Source organism: Lonchura striata, chromosome 3 (assembly GCF_046129695.1).
Source record: "Lonchura striata isolate bLonStr1 chromosome 3, bLonStr1.mat, whole genome shotgun sequence".
Lineage (NCBI taxonomy): Eukaryota > Metazoa > Chordata > Aves > Passeriformes > Estrildidae > Lonchura > Lonchura striata.
This window is the reverse complement of record NC_134605.1, coordinates 89,064,256-89,089,407: the sequence shown is the minus strand read 5'-3', so window position 1 is coordinate 89,089,407 and position 25,152 is coordinate 89,064,256. Positions and strand designations below refer to the sequence as shown.

Genomic DNA, 25,152 nt, shown 5'->3' with positions numbered 1-25,152 from the left:
TTTCTTTAGCTGAATGAAAATAAGCTTCAGTTGCCATTAAAATGATGGGGTTTTTTAGCTTTATAGCTATCACAGTATGTTTGTTAAGTCTGTGCAAGGTTCTTGCTGTCATGTATTATTATCTAAAGTTATGTTTTACAGGTGGGAATTTGTCCTCTGTTTCCTTCATGTCCTGTGTATCCTGGACACATTTGCCTATGCTTGCTAGCATTCTGTTCCCTTTTCTTGTGGAGTGCTTCAGAATTTTGAAAGCTCATCAGAGTCTTGTTGGTGGATTACTGACACACTGGTCTGCATGGTTTGGTTTAGTCATTTTTGTGCCCATTGACTACAGCAGTAGGAAGGAGATCTGTAATAGATTCTGAAGTGAGAGGACTGAGAAAGCACGCTCACAGGGGTTGCATTTGATTGTATTCCAAGGAGGAGAGTACCTAGGGACATGGCTTAGTGGGGGACTTGGCAGTGTTAAATTTATGGTTGGACTCAATCTTGAAGGCCTTTTCTAACATAAATGATTCTATGTTTTTGTGATCATAGTTCAATAACTTCTTGCAGAGTCCTGTTAAATTCTGCCAGACCATAGCAAGGAACTGGGACAAGATTCCTCACTTGCTGTATCAGAAGTGGAGATGATTAGCAATGCCTGTAAAGATATAACTGTGGCCAGAGGGAAGTCCCTATCAGCATTGTCAGTGTTACTTGTGTTTAGTCTTGTGTACACAGTGATTCTGAAAAGAATGCATAAAATTAGCTCATCTAATCAGAGCTAGAGATAGCTGTTTTTTTCCTATTTAATTAAGCATTGTGAGATCAAATCAAAATTGTTTAAAGTTGTTTGCATCAGATAATGATTTTTATTAGGACTTAGATATAAATAATCGTATAGAATTGCTGTCATTAAAATAACATGCCATGTTGCATTTGTGGACGTTGCTGCCTGATGTGATTAGTAGTACAAGTTTTACAAAGCAGTTGATAACCATTTCTGCTTTCCTGATGGATAAACAATTATGACTGCTACAAAGAGATTTGCCAGTAACATCTACATTGTTCACAGTTCTCACACAAATACATTTGTGTGAGATACATAAATACATAACCTTTTTACAAAACAAAGAAATACAATACAGACTTTTTCTGTGGCTGTTTCTCTTCTAGTTTGTTTTACTTTTGGTTCCAAATAAGACAAGTAAACAAAGCACATCATAATTATGGTTGACACATAAGAAGTTAGATGATGAAAAATCAGATGTGAGTGTAAGAATGCATGCTCCACTTATTTCAGGAAAGTTAGATGAAAGTAATTTTTTTTTCACCATTTCTGCCCATATGCTATATATGTAATCAACATTGAAAAGGTACTGATAACTTGCAACTTTATGGAAACATAAATACATAAATACACATGCATACCCTGTCCAAGGGTAGATGCTGCTCTGGTTCCTTTTAGCAGGTGAATAATCTGTAACTTCACTTGATACTGTTTTCATTCAGTTTGCATAGAATTTCTTTTTTGACTGACACACTGGGAGTTCTGAGCACTAGAAGGCATAAAAACAAAGCCAATCTTTTTTTACCTCTTACTTGTAAGAATTTATTTTAAACAGTACTGCCTGACCTTTTAAACCCAGGGTGCTTACAGGATTATCAGTGAAGTTAAGGATGCTAAGGAAAAAATGTCTTTGGGACATAATTATGTTTTAATTATGCCCTGCAGCTGATGATGCATATTAATCTCAACCATATTTCTGTGTATTTCCCTCTGAAACTTTATATTCTCAAGCCAAAAATCATCATATCAGTGTCTTAGTTATCTAATCTTAGGAATATTGACAAAAATCTGTTGCATTTTATAACTGTTTTTCTTAAGAGAGTATTTTTGTTACAGAAACTTCTAAATAAAAAAGCACTAGTTTTTGTGTAATAGATGCAAAGTCTTAAAGCAGTATTTCTTAAATGAAATGGATCTGGTATAGACCCATTATTTTTCACCATATTTTTGTTTCATTGGTGTTGTTCCAATGAATCCCAACTGAAGATAAGGTACTAGAAAACATTGAAGAGTATTAGACTGTAATATATGTGAAGGCTATAGTGTGCACATAAATATTTGAGGAATCACAGTAGTAAATGATATTTATTCCAAATTCAATCCCCTTTTCAGTTTCCCCAATTATTCGAGTTGAGACTGGAACTCTGCAGTCTTTGTTGTAACACCAAAGCTATGCAGTCGTTTGCCTGTAATTATGCACTTTAAAGTGCTTTAATTTGTTCAGTATTTTTTTTAACCTGTTAAGAATGTTTGATTTTCAGTTTTCCTCTTCTGAATTACGTTAGAAGGGAAGATTTTGGACAGTGTTTCAGCCTTTGGCATGTCTTAGGGGTAGAGAAGTGCTCTAGCTTTAATCTCTCTTCCAGGACATTAACAGTGCTGGCATAGTTTTAATGATGTTTCACTGTGCTAGCTACCATAAAAAGAAATAGGATCACTTTTTGTTGTTACATATTAGACACAGAAATCTGCATTTAATAATCTAATGTTTGAGCTGGTTGGTGATAAGGTTCTTGCAGTGAAGAGAGTGAAAGCAATAATTATCTTTCCTGTACTAAAACTAATTTAGATCAGAATCTGCTCTCTTATGACTTGTTTTATTCTCAGCAACACAACATTGCTGTAGATAATACTTGATGTAGTGTCTTGTTAGAACTGCATGTATAAAAATGAATGGTGAAGCCAGACCTTTAATTTTCTAAGATTCCTTTTGTAGTTTAGAATCACTTGTCAGTCCTTGCACTTCATTATCAGTGTAGATGGACTGTACTTGTCAGAAGAGTTTTCTGTTTTATTGGCCCTTGCAGCAGCAGAGCAAGAAAGTCATTCCATGACATTTTAAGAAAAGTAATAGATGGATTTGCCTATGTGGCTGATAAATTTCTAAGTTTAGGGATAATGAAGTATCTGAGTGTCACTAAATATAGAGCTTTTAGCAGACTTTTGAACACCTTCTTAACCATACAGCTCTAACCATCTGCTGAAAAATGCCTGCTGCACATTGCTGCACACGCCACTTGGTAATATATTTAAGCTCTTTGGCTATTTACCCCAAGTTCTGAGACACGGGTTAGTGGTTTTTGAGATGCAAATCTTTTCATCCACATCTTTCTATTACCTTCCAGGACAAGCTGAGTGGCGCAGCAGGTCTCTTCCAGTTTTGTTCCTGTGCTTTTTGAACAGAAACGTTTTGCTAGAGATTTTTAAAATCTTGATACTCTTAGTTGAAATAATGCTTTAAAATAATTTTATCAAATATTCAGGTATCCTGGAATTGTATAAACTGTTTTCAAAAACAGGACTCAGGACTCTGAATACTTTTTTTGATAATGTCCATATAATTGCTGTAGCATCATATAGCTGTCATATTCAGTCTATACTCAGCCAATAAATCATGTCTGTGTTTCATATTCAGTCATCCAGAAAAGCAGCATATTGTATCAAATGTGCACTCTGCTGATATATCACAATAAGCATGATGTAAATAAAAATGTACTTTTGCTTTCAGAATTGATTTAGCATTCTGCCTCCTGTCTTTGAAATCTGTTGAATCTCATGAATAAAGACAGAATAGCTCTTCATACATTATTTGTTCTATGTGCAATTTATGTTTTGGAACTTTAATATTTTGATTTAGGGAAGGGAAATGCTGATAGGGCTCAAGTATTTCAATGGTGTTACTACTTCTTTAAAGAAGGCCAGATTCTAATTTTGTATGAAATGTGCAATACTATTTAGTTGTGAAACTGAATTCCATAGAATGTGGTATGTGCTAGGCTTTTACGTCTTTTTGCATCCCCTCTTAAGTCCACTTACAAAGAAAGAAAACCAAAATGTCCTCAAATATGGGGTTTTTTGGGGTTTTGGATTTTTTTTTTGTTTGTTTTCTGTTTCCCTGTTTTTCTTTTGGTCACCTGCTGTACATGTAGGAGTGAAAACATGTGGTCTTTATGGCAAGTTTTGCTATTTAAATTCCAATTTTTTTTTAAATTTTTTTTTTTTTTTTTATTTCATATACTTAATGAAGTTGAATTTGGGTCATGAGAACTGGGGCAATACTAGTGAATTCTAACAAACTTTTTAAAAAAAGTCAATTACAATAGTTGGGCTTCTTCTTGTACTTTGTTACCACAGTTATTTTCCTGTTTTTAGAAGTTTACAGCAGGCACTGAAAATGAGATATGTGTTACTTCTTCTGAGGCAGTTCAGAGCAGTTTGGTAGTGGAGCTTCTTTATTCTTCTGTTCCCATTTTCTCTTTAGTCAAATAATCTTTTAGCCAGAAAAAAAACCTAGAAGGATAGGAAAATAGTCTTGTGTATTTTTGAAACAAGCTTTCTTTTGTTGAGTGCAGAAAGGCTGTTGTAATTGCAGTCTAGAGTTGAAATATGTCTTGATTATAGTGCACTTTGCATAAGGTAGAATATAAAATGCTCTTTGTATGTAATCAGTTCTCTTTATTATGACAACAAGGGGTGATACCTGGTTTTCTGCACTTCTGTTTGATCATTATCTTAAAATCTGTTTTTTGTCTTTTATTATCCTGTTAATAAATAAAAAAAAAATCTGGTTTTACAGCAGAGTTTTTAGAGAGAGAATGCCAGTGATTTTGAGTCAAACTGTGCTGTTAGGAGAGCTCCAATATCTGGTTTACTCTGTTCAAGAGGGTTAATAAACATCAACCAGCCATGCACTGTTATATGTTTCATTGCCTTGCTTTTGTCATTCTTCTATGACTGCCTCAAAAAAGCTAAGTGTATATGTTTCTAGAGTAGATATAAGGAATACTTATCAGCCTGAGGAGATTTATTAATTACTCAGTCTCCTTGTAATTTTATTTTAAGAATTATTTGGGCTTTTTTTCCAATGATCAGTTTATCTAGAAAATAAATAAATTTTTAAAAATTTGCAATTATATTTAGGATTTGCTGACATCTTGAAACATGTGACTGTGTCTTAATATCCTTTTGTTCTGTCACTGATCCTTGTCCAATATCTCAGTAAAAGGCAGGGATTTTTGTCACAGTTGTATAAAATTTTGATAACTGTGTCACTTTGGTTGAAGGGATGTTTTTCAGTTTTTCAGTCACTGAATCTCTTTGAGTTATGCTGCCATCTTTGAAAATCTGAGGCTTAGAGTAAAATTCAAATAAAATTATAGAACATCATATGAGAGTATTCTGGAATTGATAGGGAATTGATAGAGCTTGAACTAGCAGTAGGAAATTAGTTTTTGGACTGTGGGTCCCTGGCCAGTACTCAGGGTACTGTGGCATCCATGTAGGTATGGGTTTTTATCAGTTTTGATAAAGACATACTAAATTTCTCCTTAGTATACATTCTCTTTACACTTGCATTATAAACTGCCATTATGACCAATGGAAATCTAGCCTATATAGTCAATACTGTCTAGAGAATTATTTATTTTATGAGCCTCCAGAGCAAATTGAATTGCTCCCCAGACTCCTCTGATAGCATTGAACACCACTGATGATAATGACAGATGTCTGGATATCTGGATTTAGATGTTTGGAGTGGAATCTTATTTCTGCAGATGCAGTTAGTTACTATTCTACTTCTGTTGAGCTTTCTTAGTTATCAAAATAAAAATAGAGGACCCTCTTCCTCTATTTCCTCCCACCTCCAAAAATCACAGCACCGTCCCAACAAGCCACAAGTGTTAGATAATAAATTGCTGACCATGTGCTGAGGAATGCCCCCCCCTCCCCCCCCAGTCCTTAAGCAGTGACCAGCAGCCCCCACACAGCTTAGAGCAGTTTATGTACCAAGCATGATTTCTGTGGTCTGTAATATTCCTTAGCTAACTGTCCTGTCAGTTCTTCCTCCCAGCTTCTGGTGCACATCCTCTCTGGCTGAGCCTGGGAAACTGAGAAGTCCTTGACTCTGAGTAAGCACTAATTATAAATAACCAAAACATCAATGTGTTGCATCATTCTCATACTAAATCCAAAACATAGTGTTGTACCAGCTACTGGAAAGAAAATTAACTTTATCCCAACTGAAACCATCAGAATTATTTAGATACAGAAGGAAATACTGTAATGTTTTGAAGTAGCTTTTGTAGATGACCAAGCTTGTGCTCCAAACATGGAGGCATAAAGCCTCCATGTTACAGAGGAGGCTTTAAGATGTGCTGTGCTGATAATTTGATGCAGTGTCTTGAGGTAGAAGACAGCCTGCTGTGTTTTAGGTTTTACTTTTCCTTTTCAAAGTCTTGGTGCATGTAAAAGTGTGAAAAAAATTGTGTAAATAAATTCTGTATTTAGCTAAATTATATGACGGCAAGCTTAGACTGATGAAAATAAAAGCCTATGGTATCAAATTTTAGCTACTTCATCAGCCACAAACTTTATGTTCATATTGGTACTATACAAGGTGTTTAATATAAAAAAATTCTTATTTTCTTATAGTAGATACAACCATCTCCAGCAGTAAGAAATTCTTGCCTCATGTAGTTTGATAATCCTGGAACTAGAGAGAAAAAGGTTTTTATACTGCTGTGAATTTGTCTGTGCTGACGGCTACACAATGTAGCAGTTTTCCAGCTCCTTTTTAGGTGATGTCTCTGATCTGTACCTTTGAGGTAGAAATTGGGCTACAGGATGGTAATTTAGGACAAATTTTTCTGTTGGCAGATAGAGAAGCATTTATTTGTGCTCCTAAATACAACTGTGCTTGCAAAAAGATAATCTCAAGTTGAGGTTATTTTAAGAATGAGCTTGAAAAAAGAAAAGTTGCTTGGATAAAGATATGCCAACTAAGCAGGGTCAACAGTAATGATTTGAGTGACTGCCTAGGAAATGAATGAGAAAGAGAACCAATTATTTCAGCAGATACATGACTCTGTGTGATGAATTTATGAATCTGAAGCTGTTATCTACACAGGCTCAATGATTTTTTGACAGGAAATTACCCAATGACTGTTTAAAAAAAAGGTGTTAAGCCATTACTTTGAATTTTGCAGACTTGGAACTAATCAAGTGGTCAGCCAAGAAGCTAGACAAAGTTAGTGCACCATTTTGCTTAGTTAACAGACTTTAAATAAATAAATTTCCCAGTCCTGTAAAGAATAGATGCATAAAATCTTACAAGAATATATAAAAGTAGTTCTGACTGAAACATGAAAGTTTTGTGGAAGTGTGAACCTGAGCATACAGGGCTTGCAAGATATTTCAGCAAATTATTTTCTCTCCTAATATCCAAATTTGAATATCAAATTTGATAACAAATTTTATGGGGCACCCAGTTATATTTACAGATACTAATCTGCAAATATGGCAAGTGATATAAGGAAGGTAGCTATGAGTGATGACATGATGCCCATTGTTCAATGACTGGCGTGGCTAGGGAATGTCATTTCTTGTAGCTCTCTTTTGAAAGTGTATTCTATTACATCAAACTGATAATTATGGGGCAGATGTGACCCATGCTTTCCTGCTCTGTCTGTTGAAAAGTTTCCTGCAAAGGAGAGCATCCTCATGCCATAGCTAAAGATCTTGTATGCGTTTATGTGATCAGAACTTGTTGAAAAAAGCTTTTCTTATCTGGATCTTTTCCTGTCTAGAACTTACTATCTGGAATATAGGAATCTGGTATTAGGCTATACCAGTTGCAAATTTATAGCTTTTAGATATCTGTATCTATACCTAGCCCTTTTTATTTATACTATAATTTATAACTTTTGTATCTTCTAGTGAAGGCTATCTAGTACAGTATGTGTGTATTTAATAACATTTGTTAGACAAATTAATCTGCATTACCTGATACTCATGGGAATGTACCACATGAAAGCAAAAGCTAAGTTCCTTGCTACAGTACACTTACCTGTACCAAGTGAACTGTCTCCCAAGCCTCCTTGGTTGTGGCTTTGGACTGTTGGTTTTGTCCCACTTACCAGTACTCAGAGTTTTGTTTCTTAGAGGGAGAAGTTGTCTAAGAAAGCCTCAGTCTCAGCAGGATAGCCAGTATCACCATTAGCACATTCACTATGATACAATGGACATGCCAGTTCATCACAGCAGGCACTGGTGCATAAACCCTCAGAACTGCCCACTTGCCAGGTCTGAAGTGCTCTGCTGATAACATCACCTGCATCCTACATCCATACCTAAAGGAAAGAGAAGTCCCTAAAAAACTATGTCTTTAGTGATCAAGTTAAACCTTTGAGAGTTGACTTGCAGTTTCTTTTAAAACAAAAATTCACACTGCTACTAAAGCCCAGACTTACACATTCCAAGATTCAAATGACAATTTTTGCTAGGGCTGCCTTTGCCTCAGTTTCTTGGCTCAGCGTGAATCGGTTCATTGCTTAAACGAGATACATGTCTTGATCTCTTTCTCCCCTGCCAAAGCCGTGGCCCATTCACCTCACACATAAATTATAAATGTATTACATATTCTAGAAAGCTCAGAGAGCTAAATAGAGGCAAAGTGAGATAGTCCTGATGTGGGCCATACAGTTAAAAAGTTGGAGAGAATCCTTGCTGTCAAGTGTGACCAGCAGTAGGTCATCTCAATAGTGTAATGATGGTGCTTCAGTATTACTGTTTCATGGTAACTTTGGCAATTTCTGTCGATACTTAGCACAACTGTGGTGGAATGTGTAGAATATAGCAAGCTTTTCTATGAATAATTTTTTTTGTTTGTGTTCATTTCATCTCCATGGAAACTGTCATGCAGAGTACAAGGGAAATGGACTTGCTCCTGCAGCATCATTACTGTTGAGCAAGTTCATATCAGGGTTCAATTAGACCCTCAAAATCTTCAAATAACTTAATTTGAGCCTGACCTTTTACAGGTTGTTGCCATAATGCCCTTTTAATAGATTGCAGTTAGAATAGGTGGTAATAGTAGTTTTGTGGATTTTTAAGCTGTTTCTCTAAAATTGTTTAAAACTAAGCAATTAGAATGATCCTGGAAACATCTACATGCATTATATGTGCTGTCTATAATTCATTTTGCTGAATGAATTTTAATTGAACCACTTCAATTTGGAGTGTTAGAATAAATAGGAAGGAACAGATCCCTCTGCCTTCTTCTTTCAGCAGATTTCAAACATGTCTAAATTTACCTTGGTGCTTTTTCTAGCGAAACAGGTTGCTCCTTGTGCTTTTTTTTTTCTTTATGCACATCCTAGTAATGATATTATGGTATTAGGAAAGAATGAGGCTGACTATGGAGTTTACTCCCCAGTGTACAAGAAGGCTCTTCTGCAGGGTGCATTTTCTGTAATAAAATGCCCTAATTCATGACTTCTTCCCACTGAGGATGACCACACAGCCTGTCAGATACTGGCCCTGCTAAAATCCTGTTTCCTTGATCAGTGATAAGAAAAGCTGAATCACAAGGATGAGAGAGCTCTCAGTGATGTGTGTAACTACACATGTGTCAACTTGTGCCACGTAGCTGTGTTATTCTCGGCCATCTGCCATGCAAAAAGAGAGAATCAAACAGCATTACAAGAAAGCAGTGAGAAAATATCCAACCTGTCCCAAGGCTGTGTTGTGTTATTATGTAGCTGTTGTTTCTATGTACTGCAAGAGCTGCTTCTCAGCATAAAGTAATGAGTTAGGTGCTAAAAGTAATTTCTGTGGACATTAAGGCAAGTGATGTGAAAAGTACAGCTCAAGATTTTAGTATACAGAACTGTTAAAGAGGGGTGTCAATTTTCTAGGAAACTAAGCACTACATCCTGAAGCATTCATGACTTGTTTTACCCTTGGGGAAAAAAAAATAGTCTAACTTAATTGCTTGCTCAAATATCCTTTGTTAAGAAGACAAAATGTACTTTAATTCATCTTTTGAAAAGGAGGAAATATTCCAGAGTTACTGCGTAGAAGAACAGGTGGCTACAGGATCCCAGATTCCATCTTCAGTTTAACAGGTTCATGCAGAGACTGGAAATTAAAATGCAGACATCTTTGTATTTGATCTTTGCTGTTTCTCAGGGGTAGCCAGATCATTTGCAGTGCCAGCAGGAGCAGCAGCAGGACTTGGCCAGCAGCTGCTGGTGCTGGTGAAGGGGTGGGGAGCTGTTCCCTGGCCCTTCTGAGTGTGAGCACACAGCCAGGGAATCCCTTCTAGTGTTGAGTTGGTAAGCCTGACTCTGTTGCTGGAAAAGGTGTTGTCCATTTGCTGTTCAACCAATCAGTTCTTTTATCTCCTGACCAAAAAAGTTGACTAGATAGGAAGGAGTATTCCCACCTGCTTGAGCCTGCCTGTGGCTATGCTGAAAACTAAATGCTATTTTTTCTCTTTTCTTCCCCTTCTTGCTTTTTAAAAAGTCTTTTAAAGTAAACTCACTTTGTCAAATGCACAGTATGGATTAATTAGTCAATGTTTGTTCAGAGCTGTGGATGTCTTAAGCCTTATTAGGGCTGAGTGCTGAATTTTAGTCTTCCTGTATTGACTTGATTATGAGCAGCATCTTGATGGAGAAGTTTCATTTTTACTGTGTAATTTAGGATTTTATTCTCAAAGTTTGTGTATATTTTTATACACATTTATAATCTATATTTGCATATTATGTTATAGAGTTTTAACTACTATATTTTCAAAATCATTGGAAAAAATACATTTATATTTCTAGTTTGTTTTTGACATCTTTAGGCCCGCCAAGAGATTTTGTAGGTATATTAATATTCTGAAGTACTATTTAGACATCCACAGGCCAAATAAAGAACTACTTTTATCAGTAGAAATGAGAATATTCATGCAGTAGTAGTGTTAGCAGTGGCATGTTTGAATGATTTTTCTCAGGGTATTGTCTTCTATTAGTAAAATACCAGAGTCAGAGTAAAAGTTAATTTAAAATTGTTTTGAGAAGAAAACTTAAATTCTTATCAGAATTGTCTATTATTTAGATGGAGAATTTGAGATTAATGCCATAATTTTGAACTGAGCAAGAGCAGAGTTGTTCCTTTTATGTATTGTCATAGTTCTTTTTTTTTTGAGACAAAGAGACTGAAGAGGTGCAATTCTAAATATGATGCTTCTTTATTTTATGATATTTTTGGTTTTTAGAACTTGAAGCATGATCTTTGAACAAATGTTCCTTGATGTCTTATAATAACTAATGCAATGTAATAAAATTGTGTATTAAGTAATATGATTCCTCTACAGATTTTATGTGATCTATTCCTATTACCATGTAAAAAATGACACAAACTCATGTAATTGAATGGTTTCCACAGGACTTATCTAAAATGATATATTCATAGCTGTGTGCTCAGCTATCAGTAAAGATAGATGTTAGATTGCATCAATATACTTTAGAAGATTTCATTTCATTGGAGGAGTTGGTAGTCTGTTGGTAGACATAAGAGAAAATCTTTTTTATACAAGCAAAATAGACATAATTTTAGAATCTGAAGATTCTGAACTTAAGTGCTGAAGCAAAGCTAGGTGTAACGTTATACTTTGGGAGAACAAGAACATGAGCCTGAGTAAAGAAATCTGAATTTTTGTTTGTTTTTTCCCCCAATCACATTTGTGAGGGATTTTAAATTACCATGTTTTCTCCATTTACTAATACTGTGGGGTCCAAAATTTTGATCCTTATATTATCTTATCTTTAAAGCCATTACAGAATCAGCTGACAAGACCTTAAATCAGTGCAGTTAGACACTTCTCTTGAGTTGTGTCTGTAACGCACCGTTATGTACAAATATGAGTTCATGTAATAAAAAAACTCAAAGCTAGCAGCAAGCAACTAGGGTTTTATTTTCATCAGTTTGAGTATGTTTGGAAAAATTATTTTGTTATTCAATATAAATTTGAGTTAGAGAAGTTAGAATTACTGATCCAATCTATAAGAATTTATTCTTCTGTTTTTACTTAGTTTGACAAAGGATATGCTTACAGCATTCGCCACAGCTATGGCAAAGAAGGAAAGAGGACTGATTATACCCCATACAGCTGCATGAAGATTATCATGTCCAATCCACCAAGTCAAGGGGATTATCATGGTGAGTTCCTTAAGGGAGAAACCCCCAAGCATTTACAAACAGCAGAATCTCTTGGCTAGATAAGTTATTCCCTCCTATAGTCTCTTAAACTGTGTATTTAATTTCCAGACCATAGTGGTCTCCAGCTATTCTCTTTAGATCAGACTTAATAACTGCTGTTTTTACTTACATTGTGTCATGCAGCTCAAGGAAACTTTAACTGTGCAGATGCTTTAAGAAATGACCAATTAGAGGTGTTCTGAGATATGAATTCAATCATACAGGAAGTCTGAAGTTTGCTAGGGTATTTTAAAAACTCCTACATGTATGACTAAACATGGAAAACCTAACTTGCTTCACTGTTGTTATGTATGCTAATATTCATTCAGTTGTGTCTCAAAACTCACTCTAGGACAAAAAAAAAAAAATCCACTTAGCTGGTGGAACTTTCTAAGTTACTTGTGATATTTTTCCAACTGACTGTGCTTTCAAGGACTGGTTGACTCTCATTGCTTCTATTTTCTTGGTTTTTTTAAACAGCTATTAAATGTACCAATACTGTCATTGTTAGTAAGAAACCAACTTAAACTCTTTTCCTGTCAGTGAATAAGAATTGTGGCCTGTTTATGGTGGGATATTTTATGTGACTCTTGAGCCTGTGGTGCCTTGATAACTCTGCAGTAAAGTAATTATTTAGAGGGAAAAAAAGGCAATTGTACACATGGGTAATTAACTTTCCTATTAATAAGCTGTTAGACAATTAGGAACAGCTTAGATGGTCTCTTGAGTGCCTTACTGCACTAACTCCTGAGTAAACAGCCTTGTTTGTGAGCTTGCTTATTTTTTACTGTCAGGGTGCCCATTCCGCCACAGTGATCCCGAGCTACTCAAGCAAAAGCTGCAGTCATACAAGATCTCTCCCAGTGGAATAGCTCAGGTAAGGCATATTTTGTTTGACACCTTCATTAATAAGGCATTGCTTTTCAATTTTACTTTGTATTCATGTAGGAATGCCACATGCAATTTGTCACTGTGTATTGTGAAATATTTCTTCTTTTATAAGTTTTATACCAGAATTTTGGCTTTCTGGCTGCAATGCTCTGACTGATGTGATGATTATTGTCACCACTTTTTATTGCTTAATATAGTGAGGAGGTTTATTCCAATAGTGGATACAATCCAGATTTTTTTTTTATACTTTGTTTTACTGCACTGTGATTAAAAAAGAAGTTTAAATGAAACTGGCTGTGTTTTAGAGAATTCATTTTTATTTTTATTTTATTCAGTGACTGGTGGATGACTACTGTGTAGTCAGTACACAAATGTGATTCTTTTCTATAATAACCTTCTAAAACCCATTCATTCCTCATTATCTGTTGTGCTAACTTCCTCTGAACAACAAAAGCACATAAAACTAACGGAATTAAACAGAAATTTTTATCAGCTTTTAAAAAATGTAAACTTAAATTTATCTAAAATCAATCTTACATAGATGTAGGAATTGGATTTTTGAGAACTGTGTTTCTCACTGCATTCTCTAGCAAGAGCTTAAGGCAGTAAGAGGATGTCATAATTTTCATTGAAAGAAGGAGGTACTGGTGAGATTTAAGCTGAGACCAGACAGTTCTGTGTATTAACTGGCTGGAATCTGCTTTAGGTCCATAGGAAAAAACTGCTTTAAATTGTTGTCTTTAGTTCATGTGGAATGTCACCACTGTTCGTCAAGCATCAACAGGCTGTTGTACCAAATGGAAAAGAATGTGAAAGTTCCATTTCAAGCAGTCTCCCTTGGAAGGACTAAGATGCAAATTAAAAGAAAATAGTTTTAAAGAGTTTATTGTTCACTATAGTAATTCTTGACAAATTCCTGAAACATTCGTATTTTTTGTAGGAGTATTTTTTCTTTTTCCTTTTTTTTTTCCCCCTGTTTTCTTCTGGTTCATATCAGTAAGCATCATACAGGCCCTAGAGATATTTTCCTTTGGCTTTTTTTCCTTATATATATATATATATATATATATAAATTTATCCTGGTCTGGGATTTTTTTATCCTCCTAATCATTGGAAAGATTGGTAAGGATTTACTGGCTTAGATGCCTTGCTGTATGAGTGGATAGGATTTAGTAGAGGTTATTTCTTCAGTGAATTTGCACAGTAAGACGGTATCTTCATATTTAATGTAGTTCCTTATTTAATGTGAATTGTGATTTTGTTTTTGTATGTGTTTAGGGTTTTTTGTTTTTTTTTTCGTAAAGTAGAATTAGAATTCACTAGAAGTCTTATATTTTCTTAGCAAAAGTGACTAAGAAAAACTGTCTCCTGCAACATCATCTTTGCCCAGAAATGGATGTTGTCCTGTCCATGACTTTTGTGGTGTTTAAGTGCATTTAGGGTAAAGGGCTCTTCAGTGTCCACTCCTAGGTTAAACCAAAGAAACCCCAAAATGATACAGCTTCCATGCAAAACCTAATAAAAATAAAACAAAATAATGTAAAATAAAATGTTGGCTGGTCCTGGCTTCTGAGAAGTCAATCTTTTATGTTAAACAGTCTTTGAGATATCCAGTAAGAGAAGAGGAAGAAAAATGGTTGCCATCAGTCTCCAACATGTCATTATTGCTGCCTCTGCTTTCTGCTCCATTTTCATGGTCCATTATTATTTGTGTGACTAAGAACAGGTTAGGATCCTTCAGTCCAGACAGGGCTTTTAGGAGTCTTCCCTGATGTTGATTATGGTTGGTGGGTATCAGAAATGCTTTTTTCTCTTTAGCTCTGTGAATAGATATTAGGGGTGGATGGTTTACCAATCTTTCAATGGTCTCATGTAACTAGACTGTCCATACCCTTTGACTCTTGACTTCCTGTTAACTCCAGGTCCAACAAGAGTTCTCTTAGAAACTGGTAGATAGTATTTTTAATGAATGGCTCAAAGCTTGATCTTTCAGCTATGTATTTCAATAAAGAGTATGTTTTTTCTAGGGCTCAGGACCTCTTATGCTCGTTCCTTGCTCTGTTCCAAAATTCTGGCAATGATGCATAATTTTTCAAACATCTCCTTTGAATTTAGCTCTGCACTGATGAATTGGTTCCCCACTGGGATTTTCATCTTTTGGTTAGAGTACTCATGTCTTCCCTCCAAACCCAAAAACAAGGCCCTTCCTTGTCTTTGAAGCTTGCTCCTCATGGCTATTATGTGAGCCACAATGGGGGTTGGTGTCTAGCCCTAACGGCTGTGGTTTTTCCCCAGTTTTTTAGTATTGGTCTCAGCCTCCTGTTTCTGGGGCTAGCCATACTCTTGACATGCACCCTTTCCTTTAAAGTTCAGAAGAGTTTCTGAGTTTTAACAATACAGATAAAACATTTGATTGCTGCTTGGTAGGAACAAACCCCATCCTAAAGGGCTAAGACTGTGTGTGGAAAGGGAAAGATGATGTGATGATGGTAAAGAGCAAATCCTGCCAGACCTCATGTGACTTCAGTAGTCAGTCTGAGCATTAGACTGCTTTCATTGCATTCATTTTTGTAGTACTGTCAGTAATGAAAAAATGGACTAAAGCATTTGAATATGTGAATCTGCTTGCTCTGAAGTATTTGGATACAACCTGTTGTTCCAGTCTAGATTTTCTGAGGCTGTATCTTGTCTAGGATTGTATCTGCTGAAGTAAGTGTCTTCAAGTAATGCAGCAGATGACATACAGGTCTTCCCTAGTTATCATAGTGCTCAAAGCAGAGAGGTAATCCTCATGTTTATTCCAATAACTGAATTACTTAATTTGTATTAATTTCACATTTTCCTTAGCTTAGTCTATATTTGTTATAGTAACTTTCATTTTTTTTAAATGCTTCTTGGAGAAAGAAGCATTGGCTGAGCATCTGATGTGTGGATGTGCAAGTGCATAGCATTTGAATTTATAGTGTCTAATTTTTCATTTCTCTATCTGATATACTGCTAACTAGGTAAAATCCTAATGAAATCAGGTTTGATAACAGCTAATCAATATGAAGAATATAAAGACTAATGTATATGCTAAGATATGTTTTTACATATGAGGCATTGAACAAGTGCATGTAGTGACATGACAAGGGGGAGTGACTTCAGACTGAAAGAGAGGGAGGTTTAGATTAGATATAAGGAAGAAATTCTCTGCTGTGAGGGTGGTGAGTCACTAGAACAGGTTGTCCAGAGAAGTTATAGATGTCCTGTCCCTGGAAGTGTTCAAGACCAAGTTGGATGGGACATTGAGCAATCTGGTCTACTGAAAGGTGTCTCCATCCATGGCAGGTGGGTCTGAACTAGATGATCTTTAAGGTCCCTTCCAACTCAAACCATTTTGATAACTACATCTGTTGTGATGCTGTACTAAATGCACTGTAATGTGTTGCCTGCACATCTTACATAGAGAGAGAAATTATAGGCTTTGAATTAGTTATTTCAAAATATCTATTATTTGTTTCAGAAAGTTTTCTTGGAGAAATTACCTTTTTCCCAAATCATGTCAATAACAATAGCAAAAGCAAAAAGTAGTAAAAATTTCTGGTTCTACAAACAGAGAAACAGAGTCTAGACTAATTCTTTTTACTTTTCTATTAGGAGTAAAAGCATTTTAGGGAAAAATACTTCTGTCGATGAACAGCAGATAAATTCAGAAGAAGGCTTGTTCTTTCTAGTAGAATTTTTCTCTTAATTTAATTTTTTTTCTATAACTGGGTTAAATTAAAGGTTTTGATTAAGCCATTCACTGAACTTTGTGTCATATTCTTCAACAGATTTAGTGTTTTGGTGGGTTGGAGATTCTTCACAGAGATGGACATAAATAAGCCAATCTGTGCTTAGACCTCTGATATGGCTGTATGTTTCTATGAATGAAAAAAATCCCATCAAAACACCAAACAAAAAACTGCCAAACCTGCAGAAAAACCCACCACAAGACCACCACAGCAACACTTAATTCTCTCCCTGTTGATCTAATATTTTTAAAGTTTTATGTTATTGCTGTCCATAAAAATATTTCTCCTTGCAGCTAAAGAAAGTTTCCAGGAAAAGTTAGAAATTAATCACACATAACTGAGTCTATGGTAGAAAGATTTTCATGATAAGTTAATTCTGCAATGTAAAAAAACCCAAACCCAAACTCACTTTGAGCAAGTTGAAAATAACTGGATAATTATAGAGCCCAAACTGTCCTGCTATGCAACATCTTTACTTTGAGTGCTGAGGATCTATAAAAGCAAGTGGCTGCATACATCTGCCAAACATCATCTCAGCCTCATTAGCAGTCAGTAGAGCAGCATCAGAAAAGCAAGTTGCAGATGGCAGTGAAAAAAAAGGCACATAAGGACTAACAGGAAAAGTCCTTGAGTGTGTACCTTTACTTACAAAATAAAGCAATGCAGTGTAAATGGCTTAATGTACATAGAGGCAAAAGATTGCTGCTGTGAATTAAGGTTTGAGTGGAGGTCTGTTTCTGGAAAATACTAGGGAAAAACAGCTTCAAGCTTGCTTTCATTATGGACAGAAATGTAGTAGAAAACATATTTATTAGGGATGGTAAATCTTTTTTTTTAATAGAGGATTGTTAGTTTCTCACACAGGGGACTCCTTTCTAGCTGGGCTTCGTTGTACTGCAGTGTTTAACCTTTTCTGTTTCCTCTTAGCAACTTCTTCCCTCATAAAGCAAGTTAATCTACTAAAGTTGTTCTTCTTCAAATGTTAAATATGCCCCTTATTCCCCCTCCCTTTCACACATGCAGAAGGGGAACCTCGTCCCCCATGGTGTGGCCAGTTGAAACTTAACATGTATACTAACTTTTTGTCTCTATTAGGGTTTATACTAAGGGTTTGTACATATCTGAGTTTGTTTCCTCGATTAAGGTTCTGAGAGTTAAAATGTATTTACAACTAAATTTAGAAGACTTTTTATTTATATAATTTTATTACATATAATCTGGATTAAATAAAGAAGAATTTTGAGAAAATCTTAAGTATTAGCTGACTTATTTCAACTGGAAAATTCAGGATATATATATACATATATATATGTGTGTGTATATATATATATATATATAAAATATATAATATCGTGAATGTTTCTTTTAACTAACCAACAGACAAATAGGTCTTCTGATAATTGCTCCATATTAGGTGAATATATTTTTTAAGAAAGTATGTACATATAACATGGTTAGCATTTTCTTTAAAATTTTGTATGGCATAGATTGTATTGTAAGGAACAAACAAGCAAAGATAAGGCAATATGAAATTGAAATGTTTAGAATATATGAGGTTTTTTAATCCTTTACTAATTTTTCCAGTCAGTTTCAAGGAGAGACAAGAAAAAATGGAAATATATGTATGTATACAGACAGTGGCAGATTTCAGACTTCATTGCCTAGCTGGCCTTGGCCTTTGTGTTTTACAGAAGGTTTAACAGGAGGTGGCAAGAGGGATGGAAATGTAATCAGCTGAGCTATTACAGAGAAATAATGGAGCTAAGTACTTTCCTGGCAGTATGTTGCTGTTTTTATCCATTCAGCAAATGTAATTTATTTATATATCTGTCAATAAATACAAGGCACCATCCGATAATGAGTACAGCAGGGATTTAAGCTGTATATTGTTGTGTTTGACACAAAGGTCAACCTTGGGAAATGGCTTGAAATTAACATTTCTTGAAAACTATTTTTCCTTCCACTGAGGCTATCTCTTAATTCTAGCAATTTTCTCTGTTTGATAAGCAGAGAGAGCATACATTTTGATTATATAAAGGAAGGAGGAGGTAATGAAACTTTAAAATATTTCAACCAGCATTGCATTCTGGTGATAAGAATGGGACTTCATGCAGCACAGGAGAGATTACCTGAAGTAGAATTGGAAAGCAAATTGTATTTACAAAAGATGGCATGATTTTCCTAATATGTGTTCAAAACAGCCTATTCACTCACATATTCTGCTGAGCTTGACTAGAAATAGCTTCATTTCAAAAAGGACAAATTTGATTGAAGGTAAAAGCATTCCCCTCTCACAGATACATGTCTAAAGGATTTGCATTAAATTTTCTTGATGGGAGCACAGTAGTATTTTGTTGTGCATCTGCATGAACTGGTAGTGTGGAAAATAAAAGTACAAATCATGTCCTTGATTGCTTCATGCTTCAACCACTTGAATTCCTAGATTTATGTCTGCAATTATAGAAGAGATGTTGCAATATGATAGTTTGACAATAACTGTCAAAATCCTATTACCAAAATATAGATTCAACTTATTCTTGAAGTTAAGAGTATTGGAATTACATTTTAAGGGTTGGGCGTACCTTCCTGTGGTTTTATCTTGCTTTTAACATTGCCAGGGCATTTTAAAATGTTGTCAGTTTTTTGTAGGACTCACAGGTTTCGTGTGCTGCAAATGTCCACGAGCTGTTGTGCAAGGCTGCTGTGGAATACCTTTTTGTTGCAAGTGTCAGGAAGTGGAACGTGTGCTGGTTGTGAGTCTCTCTGTGCTCTCCCGTGCAGGTGCTGGAGCTGGTGAAGGGCATGCATTTCCAGCTGGCCTGCCAGAAGTACTTCGAGCTGACGCATGATGTGAGTAGCTGCTACTCTTTGTTCAGCTGTTATCACCTACTTGGTCTTGAGGGAGGCCTTGGAAATCACGAATGAAGCCCAGAGACTATTTTCAGTTTGCCCATCCATCACTAGCTGTTTTGCCTTGTTAGTTATCTTTTCAGTAATTTTGAATATTCCTTTGTAATTTTCTGCATTTATATATTGACGTTATTAATACCCTCAGTATTACAGGATGTTGCAAAATATTATGCTGTCTTCCTGAAAAGGTCAGCATTGTTGAATTTTACCTATTTCAAGTCATTTAGTGTTTTCAATATCCTGCTTTTAATCAAATTTGTAGGCTTTAATACATTGAGCAAGTTTGATGTATTTAGATACACCTTAAAAAATAAAGGGAAAGTATCTAAAACATCTTAATTTAATCTCCCAGCATCTTCATGGTACCTTTTGTTAATTTTTATTTGGTATTTTTTCACATTATTAGTCATGCATTATTATTTTTTAAATCAAGATGAGCATTCTCAGATCTTTCCCATTTGCTTAATTTAAGCAAAGTTATCTTGAAATTTTCTGCAAAAATTTTCTAAGATAACAATTGGCCACACTGCATCTCCTGTGTTATTTCTTGATTCAAAGAACCAGCTTTTGCACTGCTTCAAGATTCCTTGTCATCAGAAAAAACCCTCTCTTCACAAACCAAAAAATGGAACCATTTCTTTCTAACAGCAGACTATGGAACAGCCTTACTAAGTGTATGGATGAGGATTAGATGACTCACTCAGAGGCATTTACCACTGACTTTTTTGTTCTTACCGGTTTTCACAACTGACTTAAGTGGAACTGTTTATCTTTACATATTTCCAGCAGTCATATATATGAATGTATAGCAAAGGTGTACCCAGAGCCTGTGTTCAGTGTTGTTTTGGCAGCTGTATTTTGAGAGGAACACTTTGTCTTATGGTCTTAGAAAATGTGAGAACAAGTCTAATAATCTGGAAGGAAATTCAAAATAATATACAATTTTAAATTTAGGTAACACTTGCTCTGTGTAAGCTCATGTCAGTAGAAATAATATTTTCTCAAGATGACTATAGACCCCAAGGTCAACATTCATCAAAAGATAAATCACTACTATGCATTTTAGGAAAGCTGTCTTTCCATTCTTCTGTAGGAAATTCCAGGAAAACATTATTTTTTATCAATTTTGTGGTAATATAAGTGTCTTTTCTGCTTGCACTCACAATAATCTTTTTGCTTTGCTCTTGATATTATTTCAGTGAGAGAAAGTAAAATACACATACACTGGAGTTTGAATGGCACATGCTTATGATGGCAATTTTATTGCAGAATTTAGCTACTCAAGTTGTTACCAGCCTGCTTGGACTGATTTTTCTAGTCTACAGCTATGTGCTTTATTGATTTTAATTTTTTCTATGGGGAGGTAAAAGATGTGCTTCTGAAGCTGGTGACCTTTACTTGCAATCATACCTTTGTTTTCCTGTATATCACTAGCAGAGTTTTTCATTGAAGGAAATTTCAGAAGAATCAGTTAGCATAACTTTGATTGTTTGAGTAGGGGAACAATCTTAAGTAAAATGTTCATGGAAGTAATGGACTTGCTTACATGGAGAATTCCAAATTATGTAAAAATTTTACCAAGAAAGTGTTTGATTTGTAATGGAAAGAACTCTTGGTGTTGCCTGCACTTCTTAAAAGTTATGGTGTATATGTGGGTAAGATTGACTATGAATGACTTTTAACACAGACTTGTTACAGATTTTGTTCCTCTGAGTTCACAGGGTCAGCTTCAGTAGTCTAGTGCTTGGCACCAACACTGTGCTAATTCATGCAGCTGGGCTAGAGTGAGAATGTTCAGATACATTTGTGGGGGGTGGTGATGGGGTTGTGTCCTTGCACTTCAGTGGTACGGGTTTGAATAGCACGGGCTAAGAAAAAGCTGATTCTCTGTGTATTCTGTGTAACCTGGGCTTCTTAACTTCAGTGCTACACCTCTCCTGAATGTAGGTTGCACTTTTTCACAACCACAGAACAAAAGCAGACATCATTTGTGTGGTCTAGTGCATGGACCTGGCAGGAGCTAAGATACATGTAGGCAACTTAACTCTTCAGTAAGTGTGCGAAGGGAAAGCTGTAGCAATTGCTCCATGTGGTTTTTCTCTAATATCAGCTGTACCATTATCAGCTGTCATTTTAAAAGTTCTTGGTTAAAGCCCAAAGATGTCATAGCTTCAAAATTATTATTTCAGGATTTTCAAAACAATATTTGCTATAGTAGGAATATTAAACTGGAACTGGAGTTTGTATGAGAGCCAGTATGTAAAAAATGTGCTGAATCCAAAAAAAGTCTTGTGTTAGTATCACCTACTTAGATGGATTGATTATACAGTTGTGTCTGAAGTGCCAGATCCTTTTGTTTGGTTAAAAGCTTAAAGTTTTAAAGATTTTGCACGTTAAAAGCTTAAAGTGTTGACTGCACAGAAAATACATTTTTATTTGGGTACGGTGGGTTCCAGATAGATTTAACAGTGCATTGGCAAAGCTGTTAAAGAAATCCACTTTCTCTATTTCTTGTAGTAAGTCTAAGGTAACTTCCAACTAAATAATGATGAGGCTTTTAAAATTAATGTGCTTTGATCTATATTACTTAAAAACTGTAAAACATGCAAAAAAGCTGTATGAGCAGTCTAATGTAAAAAACTACTTCCATTTTTGTGTTCAAATATCTTTTGGATTTCCAGCCAGAGTAGAATATTTTTATTCAAAGAAATGCTTAATGAACCCTGTTGAAAATTACAGAGAACAGAATTCTTTCTATATCACTATATCACAAATGAAGATGATGAAAAAATCTTCCCCCTTCTCTTTTAAGGCTCTCACAAAAACTTGATGGTTTGAATGGTTTGAATTCTTTTACTTAAGAGTTGTCAAAGCTTCATCTTGATAGAGTTTTATTTAAGTAGTATTCAAGTTTGAAATGTAAAAAATGGTTTATGGAATCATACAACAATTTCAACTAACAACTCATAAATAACTTCTAAAAACCCACAAATTAAAACTCGTATATACCATCAATCACCTCTGAAAATATGGTTGTAGGCTCCATTCATACAATGAGCTGCTTCTACAGCTTTTTCCAGACTGATGGGGAGAGAAGAGTTTAGAAAAAAATTACAAGTTACAAAGTGACTCTTAAATTGGTCTGAAGAGAACTGAGATTTTAAGGTTAAAAAAAAAAGAGCTCATTAAGAGGTTCTGAAAGGAAAGCCAGTTTTTCACTATATCACTTCTTTTTAAGCTTTTTTTCATGTAAAGAAGTAATTTAGTTCCCATGTAATGAAAATTGGAGCATGGATGAAAGCTGGCTGGATGAAATTCATCCATATAAAACTAAAATCAAATTCAGTGATGACTTTGGGTTAGTTTTTTTTTTGTTTTGTTTTTTTTTTTTTTGTTTTTTTTTGTTTTTTTTTGTGGTTTTTTTTGTTTGTTTGTTTTTTTGTTTGTTTTTGTTTTTTTGTTAGGCATTTGAGTGCCAAATTAGAGTCCTAGGACTGTTACTTTTAAGATTCTTGAAGCAAGGTCGCTGACTACAGTTGCCAATTCATGTCTGAATTAGATTTTGTTATCCATGTCACAATTTTCTAATGCAGCTAAGCTCAGCAGTGGTAATGCATTTAATCAGGGTTCCATTTAGAGCACACACTGATCCTCTGCTTCATGATTATTCACAAGCAGCTGAAATTTAAATTGATGGGTTTTGGCATATTAAATTAGCCACAGTATGTCCTCAGGAGACTCAGTGTGTGTGCAGAGTTGCTTATTATGCCTGAATTGGCCACTCTCTTCTGGGAAAAAAGGAATATAGTTGGAGCATAAATTTACAGGTATATGACTCTTAGTCTTCCATGGTGTGTTGTATCCCATGTTTGGTAAGTCTTCTAATGTATTTGAAGAACAGTATTTTTTATTAAATATTCCTAGAATTCACATGAGCTGACAGGCAGCTGAAAGGTGCAGGTTGCCGTGAAAGCACCTTTTAAAGTAAGCATTTCCAACTTCTGAGCCTCCCAAAAGAAATACAAAAGTTATAACTGGTTCTTGGTCATTACATCAGAATAGCTTCCTTTTAAAGCTGAAAGCTTTCTTGACTTGAAATATTTGATGAGCATTAATTGAATGTTCATTTATCAAATAATTCCAGAGCTGAAAGAATGCATCTGCTAAGTAAAAAGTAGTAATGCAAATCTGCTGCTAGTTTTCTGTATTTTTTGCACTGAAGACTAAATGTTCTGTGGTACTGGTTGTGCATCTAGAGTCAGGATGCTGATGGTGGCACTGATGGAGCAAGGTTAAGTTTGATCTTTGGGGCTTCTGTCTTAGCTCGCTCCCTTATAAATATTGCATTTGTGCCTTCTTGGGAAACCAGGGAAAGACATGAAACTACCCTTTTCCATTTGCAGTTTCACACTGATACTTAAGATCAGGATTTATACTGTGCAGTTGCTGCAACTTCTAGCAGTATTTTTCACTCTCATTTGCACTCTAGACTTCTCTCACTCCCTTTTTTGGATGGTGAAAGTCCATTTTAAGATGTAGGTTCAATAGTTCTACATCTCTAAAGAGATGCCATTTTAGTTATGTGTTTTTAGATGCTTTGGGGTGTTATTTTCTTTCCTGGAGTAAAGACAGTGTGAAAAAATGTTTGAATATGCCAAAGTTATTTTATTTCTGCAATGAAGGAAGAAAATTATTTATGAAACTAGATTTATGTTATGCTAACATTTACTGAAACATTATTTACAAACCAATGACTTTTTCTTCAACAAAATCAGAACTTACTACTTTGTTAATTAATCTAGTTTTGAATATGAAAAAGATGTGTTTTAGAAATAAGTATAATAACTTGGTGTTCCTTTCCTTTTATGTGCAGGTGGATGACATTGGGTTTTCTTTGAATCATCCTAATCAGTACTTTGTAGAGAGTCAGAAGCTGTTAAATGGTGGTAGAGAACCAAAGAAGGAATTCAGTAACTCGGGAAACTTTCAACAAAAAAATAATAATAATCAGGAAAGCATAAATTCAAGTTCTACTCCCACCTCTTCAAATGCAAAAGCTGATACAGAACTGGAAGGACTGGAAGCATACTTCACTGAAGACTAAGCAGCTGTGTTATTTGTATTATTTTTTCTTTCTTTTATTATTTCCCTTCTCTAGCTGGATTTGTCCCTGTACTGAAGAATATGCACTTCACCACCTGGAAGACAGAAGCATTTAGTGCTTTGAGAAGGTTGAAAAAACAATAGATAAATATTGAAGCTGTAATTGCATCCAATATTTATTCTTAGGGCTTTAGGAAACTGTTTTATAGAGTGTGTTTAAAGATGGGAAATGAAACTTTCTTCACAATTATTACATAATTTTTGTCCAACTTAACTTTTTTTTTGTTTTCTTCAAAAAGTTCTAATATTTTTATCCCCTTTTGTGATCACTTTTCTATGTATCATCTTAATAAAGAAAATTGCAAAGCAGAAGTTTTTTGTATTTTCTTTTTAGCT

General features: G+C 35.1%; 1 protein-coding gene across 1 annotated transcript in view; it reads left to right on the top strand.

Moving 5' to 3' along the window:
* Positions 1 to 25,128, top strand: part of PRIM2 (DNA primase subunit 2) — an 89,664-nt gene extending 64,536 nt beyond the window's left edge. The window contains exons 10-13 of the mRNA XM_031504423.2: positions 11,911 to 12,037; positions 12,871 to 12,953; positions 19,525 to 19,593; positions 24,527 to 25,128. Coding sequence (XP_031360283.1) covers positions 11,911 to 12,037; positions 12,871 to 12,953; positions 19,525 to 19,593; positions 24,527 to 24,757 — 510 coding nt within the window. The 3' untranslated portion in view covers positions 24,758 to 25,128. The remainder of the gene's footprint in view (positions 1 to 11,910; positions 12,038 to 12,870; positions 12,954 to 19,524; positions 19,594 to 24,526) is intronic.
* Positions 25,129 to 25,152: the final 24 nt, after the last annotated feature.